This window comes from Syngnathus leptorhynchus, chromosome 19 (assembly GCF_054491065.1).
Source record: "Syngnathus leptorhynchus isolate UIUO chromosome 19, UIUO_Slep, whole genome shotgun sequence".
NCBI classification, from domain to species: Eukaryota; Metazoa; Chordata; class Actinopteri; order Syngnathiformes; family Syngnathidae; genus Syngnathus; species Syngnathus leptorhynchus.
The window spans coordinates 4,558,043-4,577,243 of record NC_141213.1 but is presented as its reverse complement, the minus strand read 5'-3'; the positions used below and the strand labels follow the sequence as shown (position 1 = coordinate 4,577,243).

Here is a 19,201-nt window from a genome sequence, read left to right as displayed (position 1 = left end):
ATGTTTATAGAATTTTATAACAGTCTGAAAAGTGCAGTTTTACAGCTATACTTTATATTGTTTGATACTAGGACATTTTACATTTTTGTCTCCAAAAGTATGTGCCAGGATGGACACGTGTCCTGTAACTCATCCAGTTGCGCAACAACCTGTCATTGGTCAGCCTGGTCGTCATGGTCACCGTGTGATGTCACCTGTGGGCTCGGGCTCCAGCAACGCTACAGGTGAACAGCTGTCAAAGACTTTTTGACTTTTAGCTGCATTTGTATGTCTTCAAATTGAGGATTAGAACGTTCTTGTTCTGTTAGGTCTCCGGTGAATCAGACAGTATCGCTCAGTGGGTATCTCTGCCCAGGAGACTCATCTGAAGTCCAACGATGCTCCATCCCTTGCGACACTGGTACACATTCTCACCATGCATTCATAACATGATTTCATATATATATAAAAATGAAACTGATCACAACATGATCAGATGCAGCTCACTCATTTGACATATGTTGATTTTTAACGCAGAAGAACCAGATGGAGTTTGGAGCAAATGGACCAGCTGGTCCGAATGCAGCAAGACATGTTTCCATCACGTAGACGACGTGGGAATCAGACAACGATTCCGAAGCTGCAACTACACCCACGCTCAGTCCGTCTGTGATGGAGACAGCGCGGAGCAAGAGCCGTGTAACATCATCCACTGTGCCGGTATGAGCGGCATCCATCTTTATTTCTCATGAGAGTACAACAGATTAAAAGGTCCTTGTGTTGTTATTCTAGTGGATGGTGGCTGGTCTGTGTGGTCTGCGTGGTCGCTCTGCTCATCTGAGTGTAATTCCGGTGTCCAAACACGGGAGCGATTCTGCACTTCACCCTCACCGCAACACGGGGGCAGAAGTTGTGTCGGCCCACACGTTCAGACAGCGGACTGTAATGCTCATCCCTGCTCAGGTAATTTGCTTATTTGCTGTTTGTGATAACAATACCGTATTGGCCCGAATATAAGACCACCCCGATTATAAGATGACCCCCTCTTTTTTAAGACTCGAGTTTGAAAAAAGCCTTTGTCTAGACCCCGAATGTGAGACGCCCCCCATTTCAGTTTTATTTCAAAACTCGTCTTATATTCGGGCCAATACGGTATATCTTTTGCTTCCAGGTGCATGCCCGGAAGGTATGATGTACATGACAGCGGCTGAATGTGAGGCTCATGGAGGTGCATGTCCTCGGGTCTGCATGGACATGACCTCCACTGAAGTGCAATGCGCCACTGCCTGCTACGACGGCTGCTACTGCACACTGGGCTTGTACTTGCTCAACGGCAGCTGTGTGCATTTGTCCCAATGCCCGTGTTACCACCAGGGGGAGCAATACCCAGCTGGGGCAACTCTTCCAGTCGATGCATGCAACAATTGGTACTCGTCAAACTCTCATCACTGCTAAATAGGAAAATATTTTTTTTACTCATTGAATGGTCTGGATTGTACGTCTTCAACAGTACATGCATAAACGGAGAGATGTCTTGCGGAAAAACGTCATGTCCTGGTGAGTGAGTTTATCCTTGAATGTACAATACACGGTCATTGTCTTGAATGACCCTGCGCCTTTTAGTGGACTGCGGTTGGAGCAGCTGGACTCAATGGAGCACCTGTAGTCGAACGTGCGATGTCGGTGTGAGAAGGCGGTACCGTTCAGGAACCAATCCCCCGCCAGGGTTCGGAGGTCGACCTTGCGAAGGCGCCAGAGTTGGGGTCGACACATGCAGCATTGAGCCATGTTTTGGTGAGGGCGTATTTGCTTGTAATGTCTCTCATTTTTGCAGTTTCTGTTTTGTTCAAAAGTGCTTTTATGTGGAAGTCAAGATGTGATGTGCACTAGGTGTAAGAGAACCATGGAGTGAGTGGTCGGAGTGCTCAGTGACTTGTGGAGGAGGTTACAGGAGCAGAACTAGCGGGCCTATCAGAGTCCATGGCACAGCACAACAATTCAGTGCCTGTAATCTGCAGCCTTGTGGTACGACACATTTGCAATTACAATTCGGAACTTTCTTTTGATATCACAAAACTTGCTACTTAAACCATTTGATCGACTTCTGATATTTGTCATTTGGAAGCTCAGTTAAGTGTGATATTCTTTTCTTATATTATCTGCATTTTTTTTTATCAATTATGCTAAGAAGTTAATTCATTATTCATTCCCATTTCAGGTGATAGCAGAGTGTGTCCTCCGGGGCAGGAATGGAAGCAGTGTGTGAGAGGAGCAGTGTCATGTTCAGATCTTACGATGGACCTCAGTCGGAACTGCACGCCAGGTTGCCAGTGTCCTACTGGAACTTTCCAACAGGTCAGTGCCATGGCTCTTCGACAATACAAAAAAAAACCAAGTACCTAAACATTGTAAATGCATTTGATTGTCGGTCCCCAGGATGGCGAATGCACCCAGGAGTCTGATTGTCGCTGTGACGTTGATGGAGAGCAGTACAAACCAGGAGACATTATTTATACTGACTGCAAAAACTGGTAAGTAGATGCAATGTGTTCTGATTTATTTCCATCATATCGGCACACGTTTCTGACTTGAATATGTATCCCTGTATTTCAGTACATGTGAAGCAGGGAGACTTGTAAACTGTTCTCAAGACAGGTGCATGGGTAAAAAAAATGTTTTTCTTCGAGTGGACATTGATTGATTATTCCTCATTTAATCTATTTTTATTTTTTGCATTTACACTCTGTAGGTGATGGCCAGTGGTCACCGTGGACCCCTTGGGGTCTCTGTTCAGTGTCATGTGGGGCCGGTCTACAGTCCCGATATCGGTTCTGTTCCAGCCCTCAACGCTCCGGGGACGGCCCGTCGTGTCCGGGGCCTAACCGAGAGGACAAAGTCTGTGTCACCACCCCATGTGACCGTGAGTTAGTAATAATTCCCTCTTAAATGGTCAATGACAAATTCACAGCTCCTACTAATGGGAATATTTAAGGATCAACTTAAAAAAAAATTAATCGTTGACTCTTCCAAGGTGATGGTGGTTGGGGTCCTTGGAGTAATTGGACACAATGTACCAAGTCATGTGGCGGGGGTGTTCAGAGCCGGAGGAGAGATTGTGACAGTCCGACCCCTGAAGGAGAAGGAAATTACTGTGAGGGTCTCGGAACTCAGGTCAAAGCCTGTAACACTGCACACTGCCCAGGTAGGCTTTTATCGTCATGGAGTTTAGAGTAACACACTATTTTTAGAGTGAAACTTCAAATATGCTTCATGAAGCAGTCACTACCACTTTAACAAACATGCTGTGATTTTAGTGGCGCCATGCTCCAAGGTCCCGGGCACAGCATTTAGTAGTTGTGGACCATCCTGCCCTCGCTCCTGTGATGACCTGGCAGTATGTAAAGTTCCAAGCATGCCAAACCGCTGGCTTCAAGTCAACACATCTTATTGTTATCCACAATAATTATAAAGTTGTATTTTTTCCTGTTACACAGCATTGTGAGTGGCTTTGTGAGCCAGGTTGCTATTGTACAGAAGGAAAGGTTTTATCAGCGAATGGAACGATCTGCTTAGAGCATGAAGAATGCCCCTGCCTCGATCTTACAACCGGCCGCCGGCTAGAACCTGGAGACATGACAGTGGCTCCTGATGGCTGCAATAACTGGTTGGCAGGATTCACACACAGTAATGAACAAAACGAATGACATCATAATTAATGTGGGTATTTCATTTTTTTTTGCAGCACTTGTGAGGGAGGAAAGCTTAATTGCTCCCAAAACCCGTGTCCAGGTGAGTGGGACGAAAATCACCAGCTGTCCCAATACATATGTGTGTATCAGGTCATTTTAGCTGGCTCTGGATTCATCACCTCTTCTCTGTGTTTCCAGTATCAGGTGGCTGGTGTGAGTGGTCCATGTGGACTCCATGCTCCAGGACCTGTGGGGCAGAGTCGGTTTCCCGTTACAGAAGCTGTAGCTGTCCCGAACCCAAAGCTAACGGGCAACCCTGTTCTGGAGAACAGGAAATACATAATGGCGTTGGAGCTCAAATCCAGAGACAGCCCTGTCCTGTCATCACCTTCTGTCCAGGCAGGATTCGATTTTTATTTTGTTAGGGCAGAATGTCATGTCTGCTAAGTAAATTTAAACCCATTGTGCTTTTTTTATTCATCACTATATAGTGCATGGTTCTTGGAGTTCTTGGTCGGCTTGGTCAGAGTGCGACGGGTGTGCAGGGTCATCCAATCGCACCAGAGAGTGTAACAACCCCCCTGCAAGATTTGGTGGTCTGCCCTGCCTCGGAGAGGGGACGCAAAGCCGTGGTTGCCATGACAACACGACTGTGTGCTCAGGTCAATTTTGCAAATGCTTTCATGCACACTGTTGAATGGTGTAGGAACACACTTGCTTTTCAGATGAGATCAGATTTCATTTTAATTTGACATTGGCTAGGGGCATTTTATTAGCGATGATCAAAATTGGCTGACTTTTAGGAACATTCCAGTCAGTCACATTTACAAACAGTCCGTACTTCCTTTTCAGAATGTGGTGGAGGCCAAGAGGAATGGCCTTGCGGCAAACCCTGTCCTCGCTCCTGTTCTGATCTCCATGGTGACACGGAGTGCCTGGATTCTCCAGGATGCAGCAAGTCTTGCGGTTGCCCTGGTGACATGGTCCTGCAGGATGGCGTGTGTGTAACCAGGGAGGAATGTCGCTGCAAATACGAAAACAGCTCCGCTGCAGGTTGGCTAGAGATCTTTTTTTTTTTTTTTTTTTTAAACATTCCAAAAACATGTTTGCAATGTTCTGCAAGTTCTTGTTTTTCTCTCCACTGATTAGATTCCAGACCTGGTGAGACTGAGTGGCAGTTTGCAAGTCACGGAGAAGAAATCATCACTGACTGCAAAAATTGGTTTGAAGCATTTTACATGAATTGATGTTTTGTCTCAGTTTCATGTCTGTTTCCTGTTTCATGTCCACCTATTTCCAACATTTTGTCCCCCCGACTTCTCCTGTTTCTTAACACGTTCCATAAACATGTTTGTTCACAACAATTTCCGAACCAAGAAAAGCGATTTCGACAAATAATTGATTTAGGTTCAGTTTATTCTCTCCTCAGTTCCTGCCAAGCTGGTGTTTTTCACTGTCACTCACTCCCCGGCTGCTATGTCGACGGTGGTTGGGGCCAGTGGGGAACTTGGTCTTCGTGCTCAATTTCCTGCGGAGGAGGAGTTCACTTCAGGAGACGCCAATGTGATAATCCATCTCCTCAGGGCGGGGGAAGAGGTTGCCTGGGAATTGGTGAACAGCAGAGAGACTGCAACACACATCTGTGCACAGGTATTCGTGTCTGTGCATATACAGCAGATTATTTTGGAATGGAATGGAATACAAATGGCAGTTAAGGTTTTTTTTCAGTAAATTGAGCCTTATGTCAAATCGTTTTAATTGATCTATGTACATGATGACAGACACAATCAAGTTTTATCTTACAGAACCATTTCTACGATTATATCATTTTGTATACCGTGTTTAATATTCTTCCCTCTAGACGCAGTGGAACCTTGGTTACCCTGGTCTCAGTGGTCGGTGTGCTCAGTCAGTTGCGGCGGCGGCCAGCAGTCTCGATTCCGGACGTGCGGCTCGTCAGACTGCAGTGGCGTCAGCCGCCAGAGCAAGACTTGCAATACAGAGGTCTGCCTTGGTAAGTCAATAGACACAAAGCTGGCTTGTTTGCAGCCTTATCAAATGAATGGATTTTGAAAAGTTGATGAAACAGTCATTTTGGAAAGCTAATTGGATTTTACATACGAGATGTGGTTTTGTCACGCAGAAGTGGGCTGCCCCCCGGGCAGGCTGTATAGGGAATGTGAGCGAGGGGAGGGCTGTCCTTTCAGCTGCGACCACATCAGCGGCAGGGAGGGCTGCTACAGCGATGGCTGCGAGGAAGGCTGCCATTGCCCCTTCCACACTTTTCAACACAACAACGTCTGCCTGAACGTGGGTTGCCTTTCATATCCTGCAATGCACCTGAATATTTCGCTTAGTAAATGCTGAAATGCATTTTATAATCTTTGTGTTTTAGGAGTGTCCCTGTTTAGTCGATGAGGAGTTTCTAGTTTCTCTGCAGAGCGTTTCTATCACCCCGGTGTCATCTCTGCTCCTTCATAACATCTCTGAGGGAGTGGAGCTCCAGCCTGGAGACACATTGATTCACGATTGCAGCTCATGGTAACTTGACAACTTTGGGTTGTTGTCCTTCGTCAAATCACCCTTCTCTTCTTCTAGCATTTGTGAGCACGGCAGATGGAACTGCTCCTTAGAGCACTGTCCAGTTGATGGCGGTCTGTCACCCTGGAGCTCTTGGAGCTCATGCTCGTTGTCCTGCGGCGGTCTTGGGCTGAAGACCCGCACAAGAGGCTGCACCCAGCCTGCTCCAGCTCACGGAGGGAAAGCTTGCATCGGACCGTACCTTGAAACCACCTACTGCCAAGCCCCTGACTGCCCAGGTAAGGGTGAAAATAAAAAGGGAATTATAAAAAGATAATTCGCCATTGAAATGTTTGTGTGTGTGTGTGTTGTTGACAGCTGTTGGTCCCACAGAAGAACCCACCCTACCAGGTAAACAGAACAATAAATCTCACATGGTTACAGTTGATCCCATCCCAGACTCGCGCTGCTACTTTTTTATTTCACAGATGAAGATGCTGGTTTCACCGACTGGTCAACATGGAGTCCGTGCACTAAAACTTGCACTGACGCTCGCTCTCCAGCTATGAAGTCCCGTTATCGTCAGTGCATCAAACCCCCTTGCTTCGGGGACTCCCATCAAGACAAAGCTTGCAACCTCCCCCAGTGCCCTGGTAAATATATATTACATTCAGAAAAAACTATTTTGCAGGACTAACATTGCTATCTGGTGGATCCTTTTCATTTTCCCTCTCTGACAGATTCAGACGGTGATGAGCTCTGCGTTGGGGACGATTGCGAGGAAAGGAACTGTACCTGGACAGATTGGGGGATGTGGGCTTCCTGTTCACGTTCATGCGGAGTGGGCCAGCAACAGAGGATCCGAACCTTCCTCGGCCCCGGCCCCAACGGCTTCTGGTGTGACGACATCCTGGGGGGAAACATTGAGCGCCGCTTTTGTAACATAAGGCCTTGCAGAGGTGAGGCCTTCAGTCCGGACACCCAAACATAGGACAAATAGACCAAAGATGAAGCATTTCACAAAATGTGTGTATTCTTTCATGTCTGCAGTGGATGCAAGCTGGTCTCGATGGAGTCCGTGGTCCAGCTGTGATAAGCTCTGCGGTGGTGGCCGCTCCATACGTACCCGCTCGTGCTCCAGCCCTCCACCCAAGAATGGAGGACAGAAGTGCCAAGGAGAGAAAAACCAGGTCAAACCATGTAACACCAAACCCTGCGGTGAGATTTGCAAAATATTCATGCATACACAGACCTTGCATATCATTATCTGAGACTGAGCTCATTATCGTAAGAAATGCCGTGCATTCCTCCAGTCTGAATTGTCTGCGGTGGGGAAAATTATGCATATTGAAAATACTCAGAGCATTTTGGCAAAACTCATGACCTTCTGTTTTTGTCTTTTTTTTTTTTTAGATGAACAAGGATGCCCGCCGGGACAAGAGTTTGTGTCTTGTGCCAACGAGTGTCCACAGCGCTGCGCTGACCTCCAGCAAGGCATCGAGTGCCAAACCAACACTGAATGTCAACCCGGATGTCGTTGCCCTAAAGGTACCGTATTTTCCGGATTATAAGGCGCACCTAAAAACCAAAACTTTTCTCAAAATCCAACAGTGCGCCTTATAGTCCGGTGCACCTTATATATGGACCAAATTCCTAAATTTAAACTGTCCCGAAGCATTGTGTCATGAAATCAATAGTCCGGTGAACCTTATAGTCCGGAAAATACGGTACTCAAATTGAGCACAGTTTCACTCTTCATAGCAGCTTGGATCGACCTCTGGAGCACTTTGTCATGGCATCCGGTGTCGATGACGCCTCTGGTATGTGCATGCAGGACAGTTGCAGCAGGATGGAGCGTGCGTGCATCTGTGGCAGTGTGACTGCGTGGACTCGCAGGGGCAAATTTGGGCCGCTGGCAGCGGGCATCAGGTCGACTGCAACAACTGCAGCTGCACCAATGGACGATTGCTTTGCACCAATCACAGCTGCCAGGCCACATGCACTTGGAGCTCCTGGTCCAATTGGGCATCGTGCAGTGTTACCTGCGGGCAGGGTCAGAAAACCAGATACAGGTATTCACTATATCGAGGATTCACTTTTTTTTTTGCGGCGGTTTTGCTATTAATTGCCATTTGCTGAGTTATGACTGCTATTTTTGGATCCAGTTAAAAAGCATTGACTGTGTCTCAGGTCTCTAATCTCCGAAACCGAAGGAACTGATTGTCAATTTGAGGAAGTCAATCATAAGCCCTGTGAGCCCGGGCCCTGCCCTCCTCTTTGTCTCCATGACGACCAAGAGCTACATGTGGGAGACACTTGGCTTTTGGGAGAGTGTAAACAATGGTAAGATGTAGGTTTGCAATTAAAAGAAACAAAATCATGATAAATGCGCTGATTAGGAGCAAAAACATTCAACATCAGCCATTTACCTTCCAGCACGTGCACCCCAGAGGGAGATATCTGCCAAGATATCGATTGCACGGGTGGGTCACATTTCCATTAATAATACAAAGTACCATTTGCACGAGCCTATTTATCTTCTACCTGTTTGGTTAAATCTTAAGAAACGTAATTTACAGTCAGTGTACCAAGTGACGCATCTTCTCAACAAAGCAATCATTTATTTCTTTGTTAATTCCAGTGGATGGTGGCTGGACTCCGTGGTCAGTGTGGTCTGACTGCTCAGTGACCTGTGGACGAGGAACGCAAGTCCAAACCCGCGCCTGCATCAACCCGCCTCCTCGTAACAATGGCTCTCACTGTGATGGTCCAGAGAGACAAAGCCAAGAATGTTACGCTTCTCCCTGTCTAGGTCTGTCGTTCTCCCAAATGATAAATATAGAGTTTTTAAATGACTTGCTTTCCATTTTCAGATGACCTTTGCCCCTGGTCGCCGTGGTCACCATGTTCCCGCAGTTGTGGGGCGGGAACCGTGGTGCGGCGTAGGGCGTGTGTCTGCGGGAAGAGAGGGACTGCAGCGTGTCCTGTCGAGATTGAAGATTTCATGAACCAAGAGGAGAACCAACTATGTTTCAAACAACCATGTCCAGGTGCATAGACGGAGATTATGTTGACATTTAAGATGGAGTGTAAACCACACGTTCTGCTTACATAATATTGCCCCTTTGCAGAATGCCCCATGTCAGCATGGAGTGTTTGGTCGCAGTGCTCATGTGAGTCTCAAAGGCAGCAGCGCTATCGTGTAGCTGTCACCCCTGCCACTAGGGGCCAGCAGTGTACTCCTGTTGAAACACAGAGCAAATCATGCAGCCTCAGTCACTGTGATGGTGAGGGCTTCATTGTACTTTCTGTGTAGATTTCACAAATTATTGAAATGTCTTATTCTAGATTAATTGAGACATATCTTTGATTTTACAGTTGTGGAAAAACTTCTTCTGCTGCTGCTGTGTTTTATGTTGGTATTCTTTTCATGCTTTTTCAGAATGTGAAGCACCATTCGTGTATTCCCCATGTGGCAAACCCTGCGAGAAGCTTTGTGAGCTCTATGGACGTACCGACCTTTGTTCGGGAGTCCGGGAGTGCACACCAGGCTGCTATTGTCCTCCGGTAATTGCTGTGCAGTGGTTTATTTTTATGATTAGGACCACTGCAAAAAGGAACAACATAAAAAATGGATTTCAAGCAGTCTTTTGAACTTGGAAAGCTCGGAACTTCTCGAATACTGATCATATTCGGTGCTAGTCCTGCTTCCCAGGTCTGATATAAGATATTTATGTAGACTGTTTTATGTTTGCAGTGTTCTGACACATATTTTTTCACTTTTTTTTTTTTATGTTACCGACCCTATGTTATTTGCTAGAAAACTCACGTATTCATTTTTTTTTGTGCTCAGGCTTAAGTCGTGTCTCATACAAAACTACATTTTATGGAATCTATAGGTAATTGTAATCCCGCAGGGGTCTGTCCTCATCCCCCTAAAATAGCTGGACCACACCAGCATCAAAGCAACATTAACAAGTAAAATATGCCACGCTATATACTGTTGGTAATATATCACTTTGATGTGTGCTGCGATGACAATTTCATCATGTTATTTAGCTTAGTTTGTGAGCTTTCAAATTTGATTTATTGCAAAATACTCTGTGGTGGATTGACAATATGCGCATACAGCAGTAAGGAGGGCAGGTAATGAAATATGGAACAGAAAGCTGGTCCTAGCTGTTATAAAACATGACAGCACAAGTAACTGTGATAACTTTAACAGTTGTGGCTTACCTTTTTATGGAAGATATAAATCATTGAATGTCACCAACAAAATGCATAAATCAATTCTGGAACAGATTTTATTTTTTTCCAGAAGTCCCCAGTGCTGCAAATAAAATGATTAACACAAACATGAATTAGTCCAGAATCAAATTTTCCAAATGTTATTTGTTGTCCTTGCAGGGGTTGCTGCAGCAAAATGGTAGCTGTGTACCATCAGAACATTGTGGCTGCATCTACTTAAAGGACCAACCTTCTGGACAATCGCCGACACCCATCACTGTTCCTCAGGGCTCAACAGTCACCGTCGGCTGCAGTACTTGGTCAGCTTTTGACTATGAAATCAATCCATTTTTGCTTGCATGACAGGAAAAATGTGTTGGATTGTATGCTGCATCATATTGTTATGTTTGCAATGAATAACTTTGTGTTTTTCTGCATGTCTTCAGCCTTTGTCACAATGGGATGTTGGAATGTGACATGAGAGAGTGTGAAGGTAATATGATTTTTTTTGCATGAATAAAAATGATCACTTTTACATTGCATTATATACTCTTAATGTTTTTTTTTTTCTAGTCATTCTCAGTGAATGGTCTGAGTGGACGCCATGTTCTCCCTGCATGCCTTACTCCTCCCTGAACCCCAGGAGCACACTCCTAGAAGATGCTGTCAATGGAAGTAAAATGGTTTCAGTCCAGAGACGTTTCCGGGCCTGTTTAGATTTTGACTCAGGGTTTCCGGTATCTGGAGAGGAGGAGAAAAATCAATGTCCACACCCTCAAGTTGAGGACAGGCTGTGTCCGGATGATAGCATCTGCCGAGGTACAACAACATCATGATAAATATTATAAAGTTGAGTTGATCAAAATTACAATTATGATGAATTGGAGAGATTTGAGAAGATATGCTCATTATGGGAAAGCGTTTGGATTTGTAGTCATCCAACTAAAGCCTGGATGGAAAGAAAAAGATTTGACGAGAATTAATGTATCAACTGCATAGTGTAATTCTTGGAATTGTGCCATAGATGATGAGCAGTCTGCTCATGTGTTGGATGTTTCAGATCTCTGTCAGTGGAGTGCGTGGAGCGCGTGGACAGTTTGCGCAGAGCCGTGCAGTGGTGGAGTCAGACAACGTTATCGGCATCCTCTGGCCTCTCCGCCGGGACCCCTCTGTCGGAGCCAGCAGACACAAAGCCAGAGCTGCAACACGGGACTTTGCCCAGGTAGACCAAAATGTGTTCGAACTCAAAACCATATACTGCATTTCAAATATTTCCTTCTCTATCCAAGGTGAAAACTGTGAAGACAGGGGGCGGATCTACCAAGAAACCTGTGCCAATCAGTGTCCTCGCAGCTGCACCGACTTATGGGAGCATGTGCAATGTCTCCAAGGACGCTGTCATTCAGGTATGCGATGACTTCCATAAGTTCTTTCTGAAAGCAATCTGTTCACATCATTGTCATGGAACCTTCACTCCTACAAGCATGCTCATAAAGAATCATTTCCTTCTTTTATTGAACGGTGCATACAAAGTCCAAGATGGAATTATTGCCTCATAACTTGAATTCCTCGCTGCCTTCCCTCCCAGGTTGTCGTTGCCCAGAGGGACAGCTACTGCAGGGCAGCCGATGTGTCCCTGTGGCAGAATGTCGTTGTGGCATCCCATCAGGCAACGGGACACTGGAGTTCATGACAAATGAAGAGCTCGTCGTGGACTGCAACACCTGGTGAGTAGAACACAGTTAAAACGCTGCTGCGTGATTCAAATGGGGGGGGGGCACAAAAGGTTATTGTTATTCACGACGCCATCTCTCAACTCATCTTTTGTTCACAGTGTGTGTGAGAACGGCACTCTAGTGTGTACCAATCTTCCCTGTCCTGTGTATGAGCCTTGGACCTCGTGGACGACCTGCTCGGCTTCATGTGGGCGTGGCCAGCGGACACGAACGCGCCTGTGCCAGAACATTGAGGGAGGCCCTTCCTGTTCTGACACCACGCAGTCAGAAAGCTGCGACTTGCGCCCATGTCCAGGTCTTAAACATACTTTTGTGTTGACCAATGATCACATACTTGAGAATTTCTGTTGTTTCTATTTTTTCTCCATCCAGTGGGATGTTTGTTGAGCGAATGGTCAAGCTGGAGTGAGTGCAGTGCCACGTGTGGCGGCGGCTTATCAATGCGCAACAAAACAATTCTTCAGGAATCCCAGCCTGGTGGGACTGCTTGTGTTGGGCCTCTTGAGCAACACACTGTCTGTAATAGTGAAAGCTGCAGAACAGGTCAAAGAAATTTACATGCGAGTATGGTGGTGAGTGAGTGAATATTACAACTGGAGCACATTACAGGGTGTCCGGATGGTCAGGTGTTCAGTGAATGTTCAGGTTCCTGTCCGTTTACCTGTGAAGACCTCTGGCCACACACTCAGTGTTTAGAAGGACCTTGCAAACCCGGGTGCTCCTGCCCACCTGGACAGGTTTGGATATTTCATCTTAATGTGTCTTCATGGAATTTAAGTTTGTTGATCAATTGTGCTTTTGTCCTCTTGCTGGTTGGTACAAAATCATTTTTCCCCTTGTCTTGTCTTCACCAGGTGTTGCACGGAGATTCGTGCGTGCCACACGCACAATGCCCGTGTTCCCTGCTCTCTTTGCCATTTGCCTACCAAAGCGTGAATATGAGCACAGAGGAGAGAACACAAGTCGTGTCATCTGGAACATCTTTCCAGTACCACTGCAACAAATGGTACGCACATTATCTGCAGAAGTCAATCACTACGTCTCAACTATGATAGAAAAGTATGAAATGTAGTCTCATATGACTCTAAATGAACTTAATTGTCTCCAGTGTGTGTCAAGGGGGAGTGTTTAACTGCACCTCCAAGCTCTGCGACGGTGAGTGATGCCCTGCCTCGGCTTCTAATACCGAAAGCGATTAAGACGCTTTGTAGGATCTCACGTTTATTGCAATCAAGGCGCCGGGAGAATAAAAATGTTTTATTTCTTTCGAGTGGTAAATGTCAACGGTGTGATATATGTGTCTCAACCTGTTTGTAATTTATTCGTTGACCAATGACACAAGCAAGTAGCAATTCAGACTTTACAGCGGGCTTAGGCAAACTGCTCAAGGTGTTGATTTTTAACATGGAGAAATAGGCCGGCTGAATAAATAAATAAATAAATAAATAAATAAATAAATAAATAAATAAATAATGTGGAAAATATATACATATTATTTACACAAAAAATGATCTGTTCCTTTTTTTTATTTTCTAGTGGACTGTGAGTGGTCCAACTGGTCCCAGTGGAGTCCATGCTCAGCGACCTGTGGCACAGGACAACTCAGCTCCAGCAGAACTGTGTTGCGACCGAGCCAGTATGGAGGGGTCCCATGTGAGGGCTCGGACCACCGCACTGCTCCTTGCATGGCCCCTGATTGCGGTATGTAAGAAGAGAAACTATCAAATTATTTTTCGACGATGACCTTCTGAATTAGTCTTGATAAAATCCACATTTTAGATATCTTTACTCGCCTTAACCGATCTATCAACTCCAATTTCCCTTTTCCACAACTCAATCGTATCATCTTCTGTTTTTATCTAATATTCTTCTTCATCGTGACTCTCCCCCCTTCCGCAGCGTGCCCCGACGGGGAACGATGGAGGAGGAGTTTGTCAGAAGACCTTCCGCTGTGCGAAAGAAGCTGCGAGGACATCTACACCCCGACTCCCGTGAACTGCAATCACTCCTCAGCGGGCTGCGTGTGTCAGGATGGGCTTTACCGAAACACCCATAGCGTGTGTGTCATCCCTGCTCTCTGCCCCTGCCACGACGAGCAGGGCGTCATGCAGGAGGTGCGTGGCTTCACACCTTACATTAGACCTATAACCATTGCGCTTGCCTCATTATTTTTGGCGTATTATTCACTGGCATTGTGTTATTTACTCGTGATTTTAGAAGATGAGTGACATGCCCCGGAGGCCGTATTACACCACAATGCCTCTCCTGCCCATAGCACCATCAATTATGCATGCTGTGCTGTAGAAAGCCAGCTTCTCTGACCGCAACCGGCCGGGCAAGCCTGCCAGAAATAATTGATGAAGAAAGGGATATTATAGGATTATGAGAATTAATCATACTCTGACAAGAGGTCAGATCCACTTTACTTGATATCTTTCTCAATGTCTTTTTTGATTTTTTTTTTTTTGGGGATTGTTTCTTTGCCATCTCCCCCCGTTCACTCTCGCTTGTCTTGTCAGCAAGGAATGACGAATGTCACTCTAAAGACTCTCAACGGCTTTTCTAATCAACCGCCTCGTGCCAAATAGCCGCCGAGTGTGAGTTGCGAAATCACCCTGGTGGATTGTGCTTTCATCTGCTCAACCTAAGGAGTCTCAGTGATTGCTGTTGCCAGCATATAAAAAAAACCCACAATGGTCCTTGCGGTCTATATAACACGACGTGTTATAATTACAGTGCCCAAGCAGTCAACATTTTCACAATGCACTTTTTTGGTTGCAATGTCATTCATTGATCTTGAGCCATCCGAGCCAGCCGCACTTCATAAAAAATTCAGTGACTGAGGAGAGAAATTTGAGTAAAAATGTCAATGGTGCATATTTGTTTTGTGTGTGTGTGAGGCAGGCCGGATCAGAGTGGGAGGAGGACTGCCTGTCGTGTCGTTGCGTTAACGGGAAGAAACTGTGCCAGCCGAGGTGCCCCGAACTTCACTGTGAGGAGGTGAGACACGCCCGCTGGCATTTAATCAAGCGACCGTCTGCCCTGTTTCCCAATTATGTTCGAATTAGATCACAATGAGATTGACTGCTTGTAAGCGCTGGACAGAACTGAATTACTGTGCCACTCTAAGATGCAAAAAAAAATAGTGCATAATGGTGGCAGCTATGCCAACAAGTAAAACCTATGATACCCAAAATTACTTTTATGGTGAAAATGCTTTTTGTTTTTATCTCTGTCTGTTACATGAGCTTTCAGGGTTCATTTTTATTCATTCGCAGTGACGGAAAAAGGAAAGTCGGTCTTTGTCAAATGTCGGTCAACAGTAAACAAAAAAAAAAAACAAGTGACGACTTAGTTGGAATATTTTATTATAAGTCAGGTTGGACTGTGTGAATGAAGTAACACACAGACAAGGTAGTCTGGATTGATTTACTTTTCTCCCCCCCCTCCCACTGTTGAGAACAGCATAAAAGTTCCTACCTTTTTTTTTTAAATGTATCTTTTAGTGCATTTATCCGCATCGGAGAGGACAGCTATACTGCTTTATGCAAGGTTATTTACTGTGGTGTACCTGGAGGACAAGTCATAATGGTAGTTGTTTGATGACCCACACAGACCTTCATCTTTCACTGTGTTAGCTGGCCCGCAGGCTGCACACACACACACACACACACACACACACACACACACACACACACACACACACACACACACACACACACACACACACACACACACACACACACACACACACACACACACACACACACACACTCGCACAATAGGCTGAACACAAAATACATCATGACTCAGCAGCTTACTTTCATTTCCTTCCACGTAATTTGATTTCTCATTTTTGTACATTTCCATTTAGAATATAAAGACTTGGAAAATGTGCTTGTCCTTGCTTCTACTGGGATAAACAGTAATGTGAAAAATACATTTGGCTAGCTTCCACCCGTTATTATACTGTATAAAAAATACGATTGGCCTTTGCAAGTTACTTTGATAGTCAAGTAAATGTAAAAGCCAAATTTGTCTTGAGTGTGATTTATGCTTAATTTCCATTTTTTTACGCTTTTGTCATTGTGATACATCTTATGAACTACTCCAGATGATGGTACAGTTCTGTACTTTTGAATAGGATTGATTAGTTCTATCGTTCATATTTGACAGTTGCGGTATCCGGTTAGATAAAGTTCAATCCCCAGTTACCAAATACCAACCCACGACTGTTAAATGTCAGTGAAATAAATTGTACAGTAGTTTGTCCAGTACAATGCCCTCCCTGCATCTGAGATATTGATCCAACAATAGTAAGACAAAATACTGAAGTGATGTTGAATGTTATGATATTTTCCAGCTAAGAAATTATTACCCTTTTTTTTAATAACCGCCCATGAATCATTTATCTCAATCCTCTTCTTTATTACAGAGTTGAGTGATTGTCTACACTGAGGATGTGCTTGGTTCTTTTCCAAAAAATGCTTGAAGAAACATTGGAGCAGAATATTCACATACCTGATGAAATGCAAATGAAAACATTCATTTTTAAGTAGTTTCTCAGAAACGCAGTTCGGTACTTACTCCTAAATGTACTTTTTCTCTCTTGCTGTTGGCAAACGCAAGTAGATTTTCCCCCAGACTTGCATGCAGAGGCTGTTCATCAGCTGAACGCTACCCTGGGGGTGGTCCACTTCACACAAAGTCCCGGGTGGTCACAAATGTGTCATTTGCTTTTAAGGGCATATTCTCGCCTCCTTTAAGAATGCGAGGGCTGTTTTCTAAAAAGTCACTAGCTGACCCGGATCAATAATTCCTGATCCACCCACAAGCTTGGACTTTGGGCTTTACCGACTGCCTGCAAGAAATGATCGGTATTGGTACTCTCGATCCATTTGAGAGCCACTTTTCTGTTTTTGTGTGGAAGGGCACGGTCATAAAACATATGGGCGCTTAAATGGTCATCTTGCAGGGAACATCCGTCTAAGTGGTCAATTATGTATGTACAGGCAGAGCAAAGACAAAAAAAAAAAAAATCTCCACATAAAATATGTATCTATTTCTTTGTATTCCATTTGACAGGAACAATGTTTGGTTTGGATCTGAACCAGTCCAGGACAATATTATGTGCAGAATATCATGTTTTGGATTTATACTTGACGAACGAGAGCTTTGTTTAGTTTTTCTAGCATTAAACCAAGCCTAAGAATAGTCGTTAGGGACAGATGCAAATAAAAAATGTATTCCCGGTCATAACAGATGAGTCAATTATCTTTCTACGGCCTGGGTAAAAATGAAATCTGCTGACAGGTCAAATTTTCAAGGTGAGTTGATCATACTTCTACTGAGCATTCCACTTACACAGGTTTGCGACTTTTTTTTTCTTTTTATCAGCATTCTCAAATCCCTCGTCACCTTTAGACACAAAAAAGGTCTCCCGAGTGGTATAACAAAGGTCATTTCATGAATTATTACTGGCTCGGCGGTAGAATGTAAGCGGGAAGCCTTTTACAAAACATGCAACCAGACTGCCGGCTTAAAGCTCTTCAAGTCACTCCCACCCTCTTAGTGAGTCGCTTCCTGCCATCCCTCAGGGAAGGCTAGCGAGTGGGAGGAAATGCCCTGGAGGTGAACAGTTAGATGCGTCCATGTTTGATAGAGTAATGATGCGAAAGATTCAGGCTTGAGCTTGATCGCTCGCTGTCAGACATTTTTCCCAGCAGCTATTCTCAGACTCAAGCATCTCAACAACCCAAATCTCTCCTCCTCAGCAACCTTCTATCTTTGCACGTCGGTCAAATTGTTATTATCCTTTTGAGGAAAGGACGAAATGACTCTTAACAAACTGCATCTTCTCCCTCAGGGACAAGTCAAAGTAGAGGAACCGGGCAACTGTTGTCCAGTCTGCAGGAAACCTTTTCCAGGTAAATGAGGATTATAGAGAAAATGCAACCCAGGCAATATATAAAGAAGCCTTTGTGCTTCCATATGTGGCAGCTAACATAGTGCAGTGGCCAATTAGCAGGAGATTTTGTTATATAACCTCCACTCGGCCTTAAATCTCGTTCCTTCACATGCTAAGAGACCACAACAGTGTCACATCTTTAGTATTTCATTCTAAATTGAAGCCGATATGATCAATTATTTTCTTTTCCATCTCCACTGCTTCTGTCAGGCGAGTCTACGGCAGAGTGCCGCCGCTACGTCCAAGTCAAGAACATCACAAAGGGAAACTGTCGGCTTGACAACGTGGAGGTTAGCTTCTGCAGGGGGCGCTGTCTGTCCAGGACTGATGTCATCCTGGAGGTAAGGATAAACTCACGCGTGTCGATTATAAGAAGTCTGGCTCATAAAGCGGCTCTCCCAGGGGCGGCTCGGTTCAGGTGGCACAGTTATTGTCTCATAATGTTTCTGGTTCGATCTCCATTTAACTTGTAGCATTGGACGGTTTATTATCCCTCCATGGCATCATTATTGTGGGAGCAATATTGGAAAAGTGCCTTGAAAGGAGGAAGCTGTCGCTATTGAATATTTTTAGAATTGATTATTCTCTCAATTATTCCACCGATTAATCGAATCATCGGATCAAATTGTATTTTGCATGAAAGTGTATTACAAACTCCCCATTAACCAATTATTATGATTTATTTGATATTGTTTAGTGATTATAGAACAACTTAGCAACAATGAAACAATATCACACAAGAGGCATTATTGTTGCACTCACTGTTGCCTTCACTTGATCAGTTCGGACGCTTTTAGCAACTTTCAGCTGCGCTTAACAGTCTTTCTCACTCCATCTAGCTGTCAGGAAAGTTGCAGTGATCAGCAAACGGTCTGTGTGTGTGACCTCAAATGATTATCAGGGCAAAGAGATTCTATGTTTGGGTACATGCATCATTTAGCTGTTGAATCATCATTGAGCTAAATATAGACGTGTTGATTAGCACACGTGAAGGAGAATGTGGGATCTCACGTGTTGAGGCGGTTAAAGCTTCTGTCTGCATCTTTTCAGCACCTTTTTTTTAAATCATAAAAAAAATCTCA

The 19,201-nt window shown here is 44.7% G+C and overlaps 1 protein-coding gene across 1 annotated transcript in view; it reads left to right on the top strand.

Moving 5' to 3' along the window:
- Positions 1–19,201, top strand: part of sspo (SCO-spondin) — a 39,338-nt gene that overhangs the window by 17,998 nt on the left and 2,139 nt on the right. Inside the window, exons 62-114 of the mRNA XM_085939481.1 lie at positions 99–224; positions 309–400; positions 517–699; positions 772–942; positions 1,151–1,406; positions 1,490–1,536; positions 1,603–1,773; positions 1,870–2,004; positions 2,198–2,334; positions 2,416–2,510; positions 2,593–2,642; positions 2,729–2,899; positions 3,011–3,181; positions 3,294–3,373; positions 3,474–3,643; positions 3,722–3,768; positions 3,867–4,067; positions 4,160–4,330; positions 4,521–4,721; positions 4,818–4,890; positions 5,098–5,318; positions 5,530–5,682; positions 5,812–5,978; positions 6,064–6,209; positions 6,267–6,487; positions 6,567–6,599; positions 6,677–6,841; positions 6,929–7,147; positions 7,239–7,406; positions 7,602–7,736; positions 8,023–8,260; positions 8,379–8,531; positions 8,625–8,671; positions 8,830–9,000; positions 9,062–9,238; positions 9,320–9,475; positions 9,631–9,755; positions 10,596–10,735; positions 10,862–10,908; positions 10,989–11,234; positions 11,476–11,637; positions 11,705–11,821; positions 12,004–12,142; positions 12,250–12,446; positions 12,524–12,694; positions 12,761–12,888; positions 13,006–13,157; positions 13,260–13,306; positions 13,688–13,852; positions 14,051–14,265; positions 15,056–15,151; positions 18,018–18,078; positions 18,330–18,460. Of these exons, the coding sequence (XP_085795607.1) occupies positions 99–224; positions 309–400; positions 517–699; positions 772–942; positions 1,151–1,406; positions 1,490–1,536; positions 1,603–1,773; positions 1,870–2,004; positions 2,198–2,334; positions 2,416–2,510; positions 2,593–2,642; positions 2,729–2,899; positions 3,011–3,181; positions 3,294–3,373; positions 3,474–3,643; positions 3,722–3,768; positions 3,867–4,067; positions 4,160–4,330; positions 4,521–4,721; positions 4,818–4,890; positions 5,098–5,318; positions 5,530–5,682; positions 5,812–5,978; positions 6,064–6,209; positions 6,267–6,487; positions 6,567–6,599; positions 6,677–6,841; positions 6,929–7,147; positions 7,239–7,406; positions 7,602–7,736; positions 8,023–8,260; positions 8,379–8,531; positions 8,625–8,671; positions 8,830–9,000; positions 9,062–9,238; positions 9,320–9,475; positions 9,631–9,755; positions 10,596–10,735; positions 10,862–10,908; positions 10,989–11,234; positions 11,476–11,637; positions 11,705–11,821; positions 12,004–12,142; positions 12,250–12,446; positions 12,524–12,694; positions 12,761–12,888; positions 13,006–13,157; positions 13,260–13,306; positions 13,688–13,852; positions 14,051–14,265; positions 15,056–15,151; positions 18,018–18,078; positions 18,330–18,460 (7,657 nt within the window). The remainder of the gene's footprint in view (positions 1–98; positions 225–308; positions 401–516; positions 700–771; positions 943–1,150; positions 1,407–1,489; positions 1,537–1,602; positions 1,774–1,869; positions 2,005–2,197; positions 2,335–2,415; positions 2,511–2,592; positions 2,643–2,728; positions 2,900–3,010; positions 3,182–3,293; positions 3,374–3,473; positions 3,644–3,721; positions 3,769–3,866; positions 4,068–4,159; positions 4,331–4,520; positions 4,722–4,817; positions 4,891–5,097; positions 5,319–5,529; positions 5,683–5,811; positions 5,979–6,063; positions 6,210–6,266; positions 6,488–6,566; positions 6,600–6,676; positions 6,842–6,928; positions 7,148–7,238; positions 7,407–7,601; positions 7,737–8,022; positions 8,261–8,378; positions 8,532–8,624; positions 8,672–8,829; positions 9,001–9,061; positions 9,239–9,319; positions 9,476–9,630; positions 9,756–10,595; positions 10,736–10,861; positions 10,909–10,988; positions 11,235–11,475; positions 11,638–11,704; positions 11,822–12,003; positions 12,143–12,249; positions 12,447–12,523; positions 12,695–12,760; positions 12,889–13,005; positions 13,158–13,259; positions 13,307–13,687; positions 13,853–14,050; positions 14,266–15,055; positions 15,152–18,017; positions 18,079–18,329; positions 18,461–19,201) is intronic.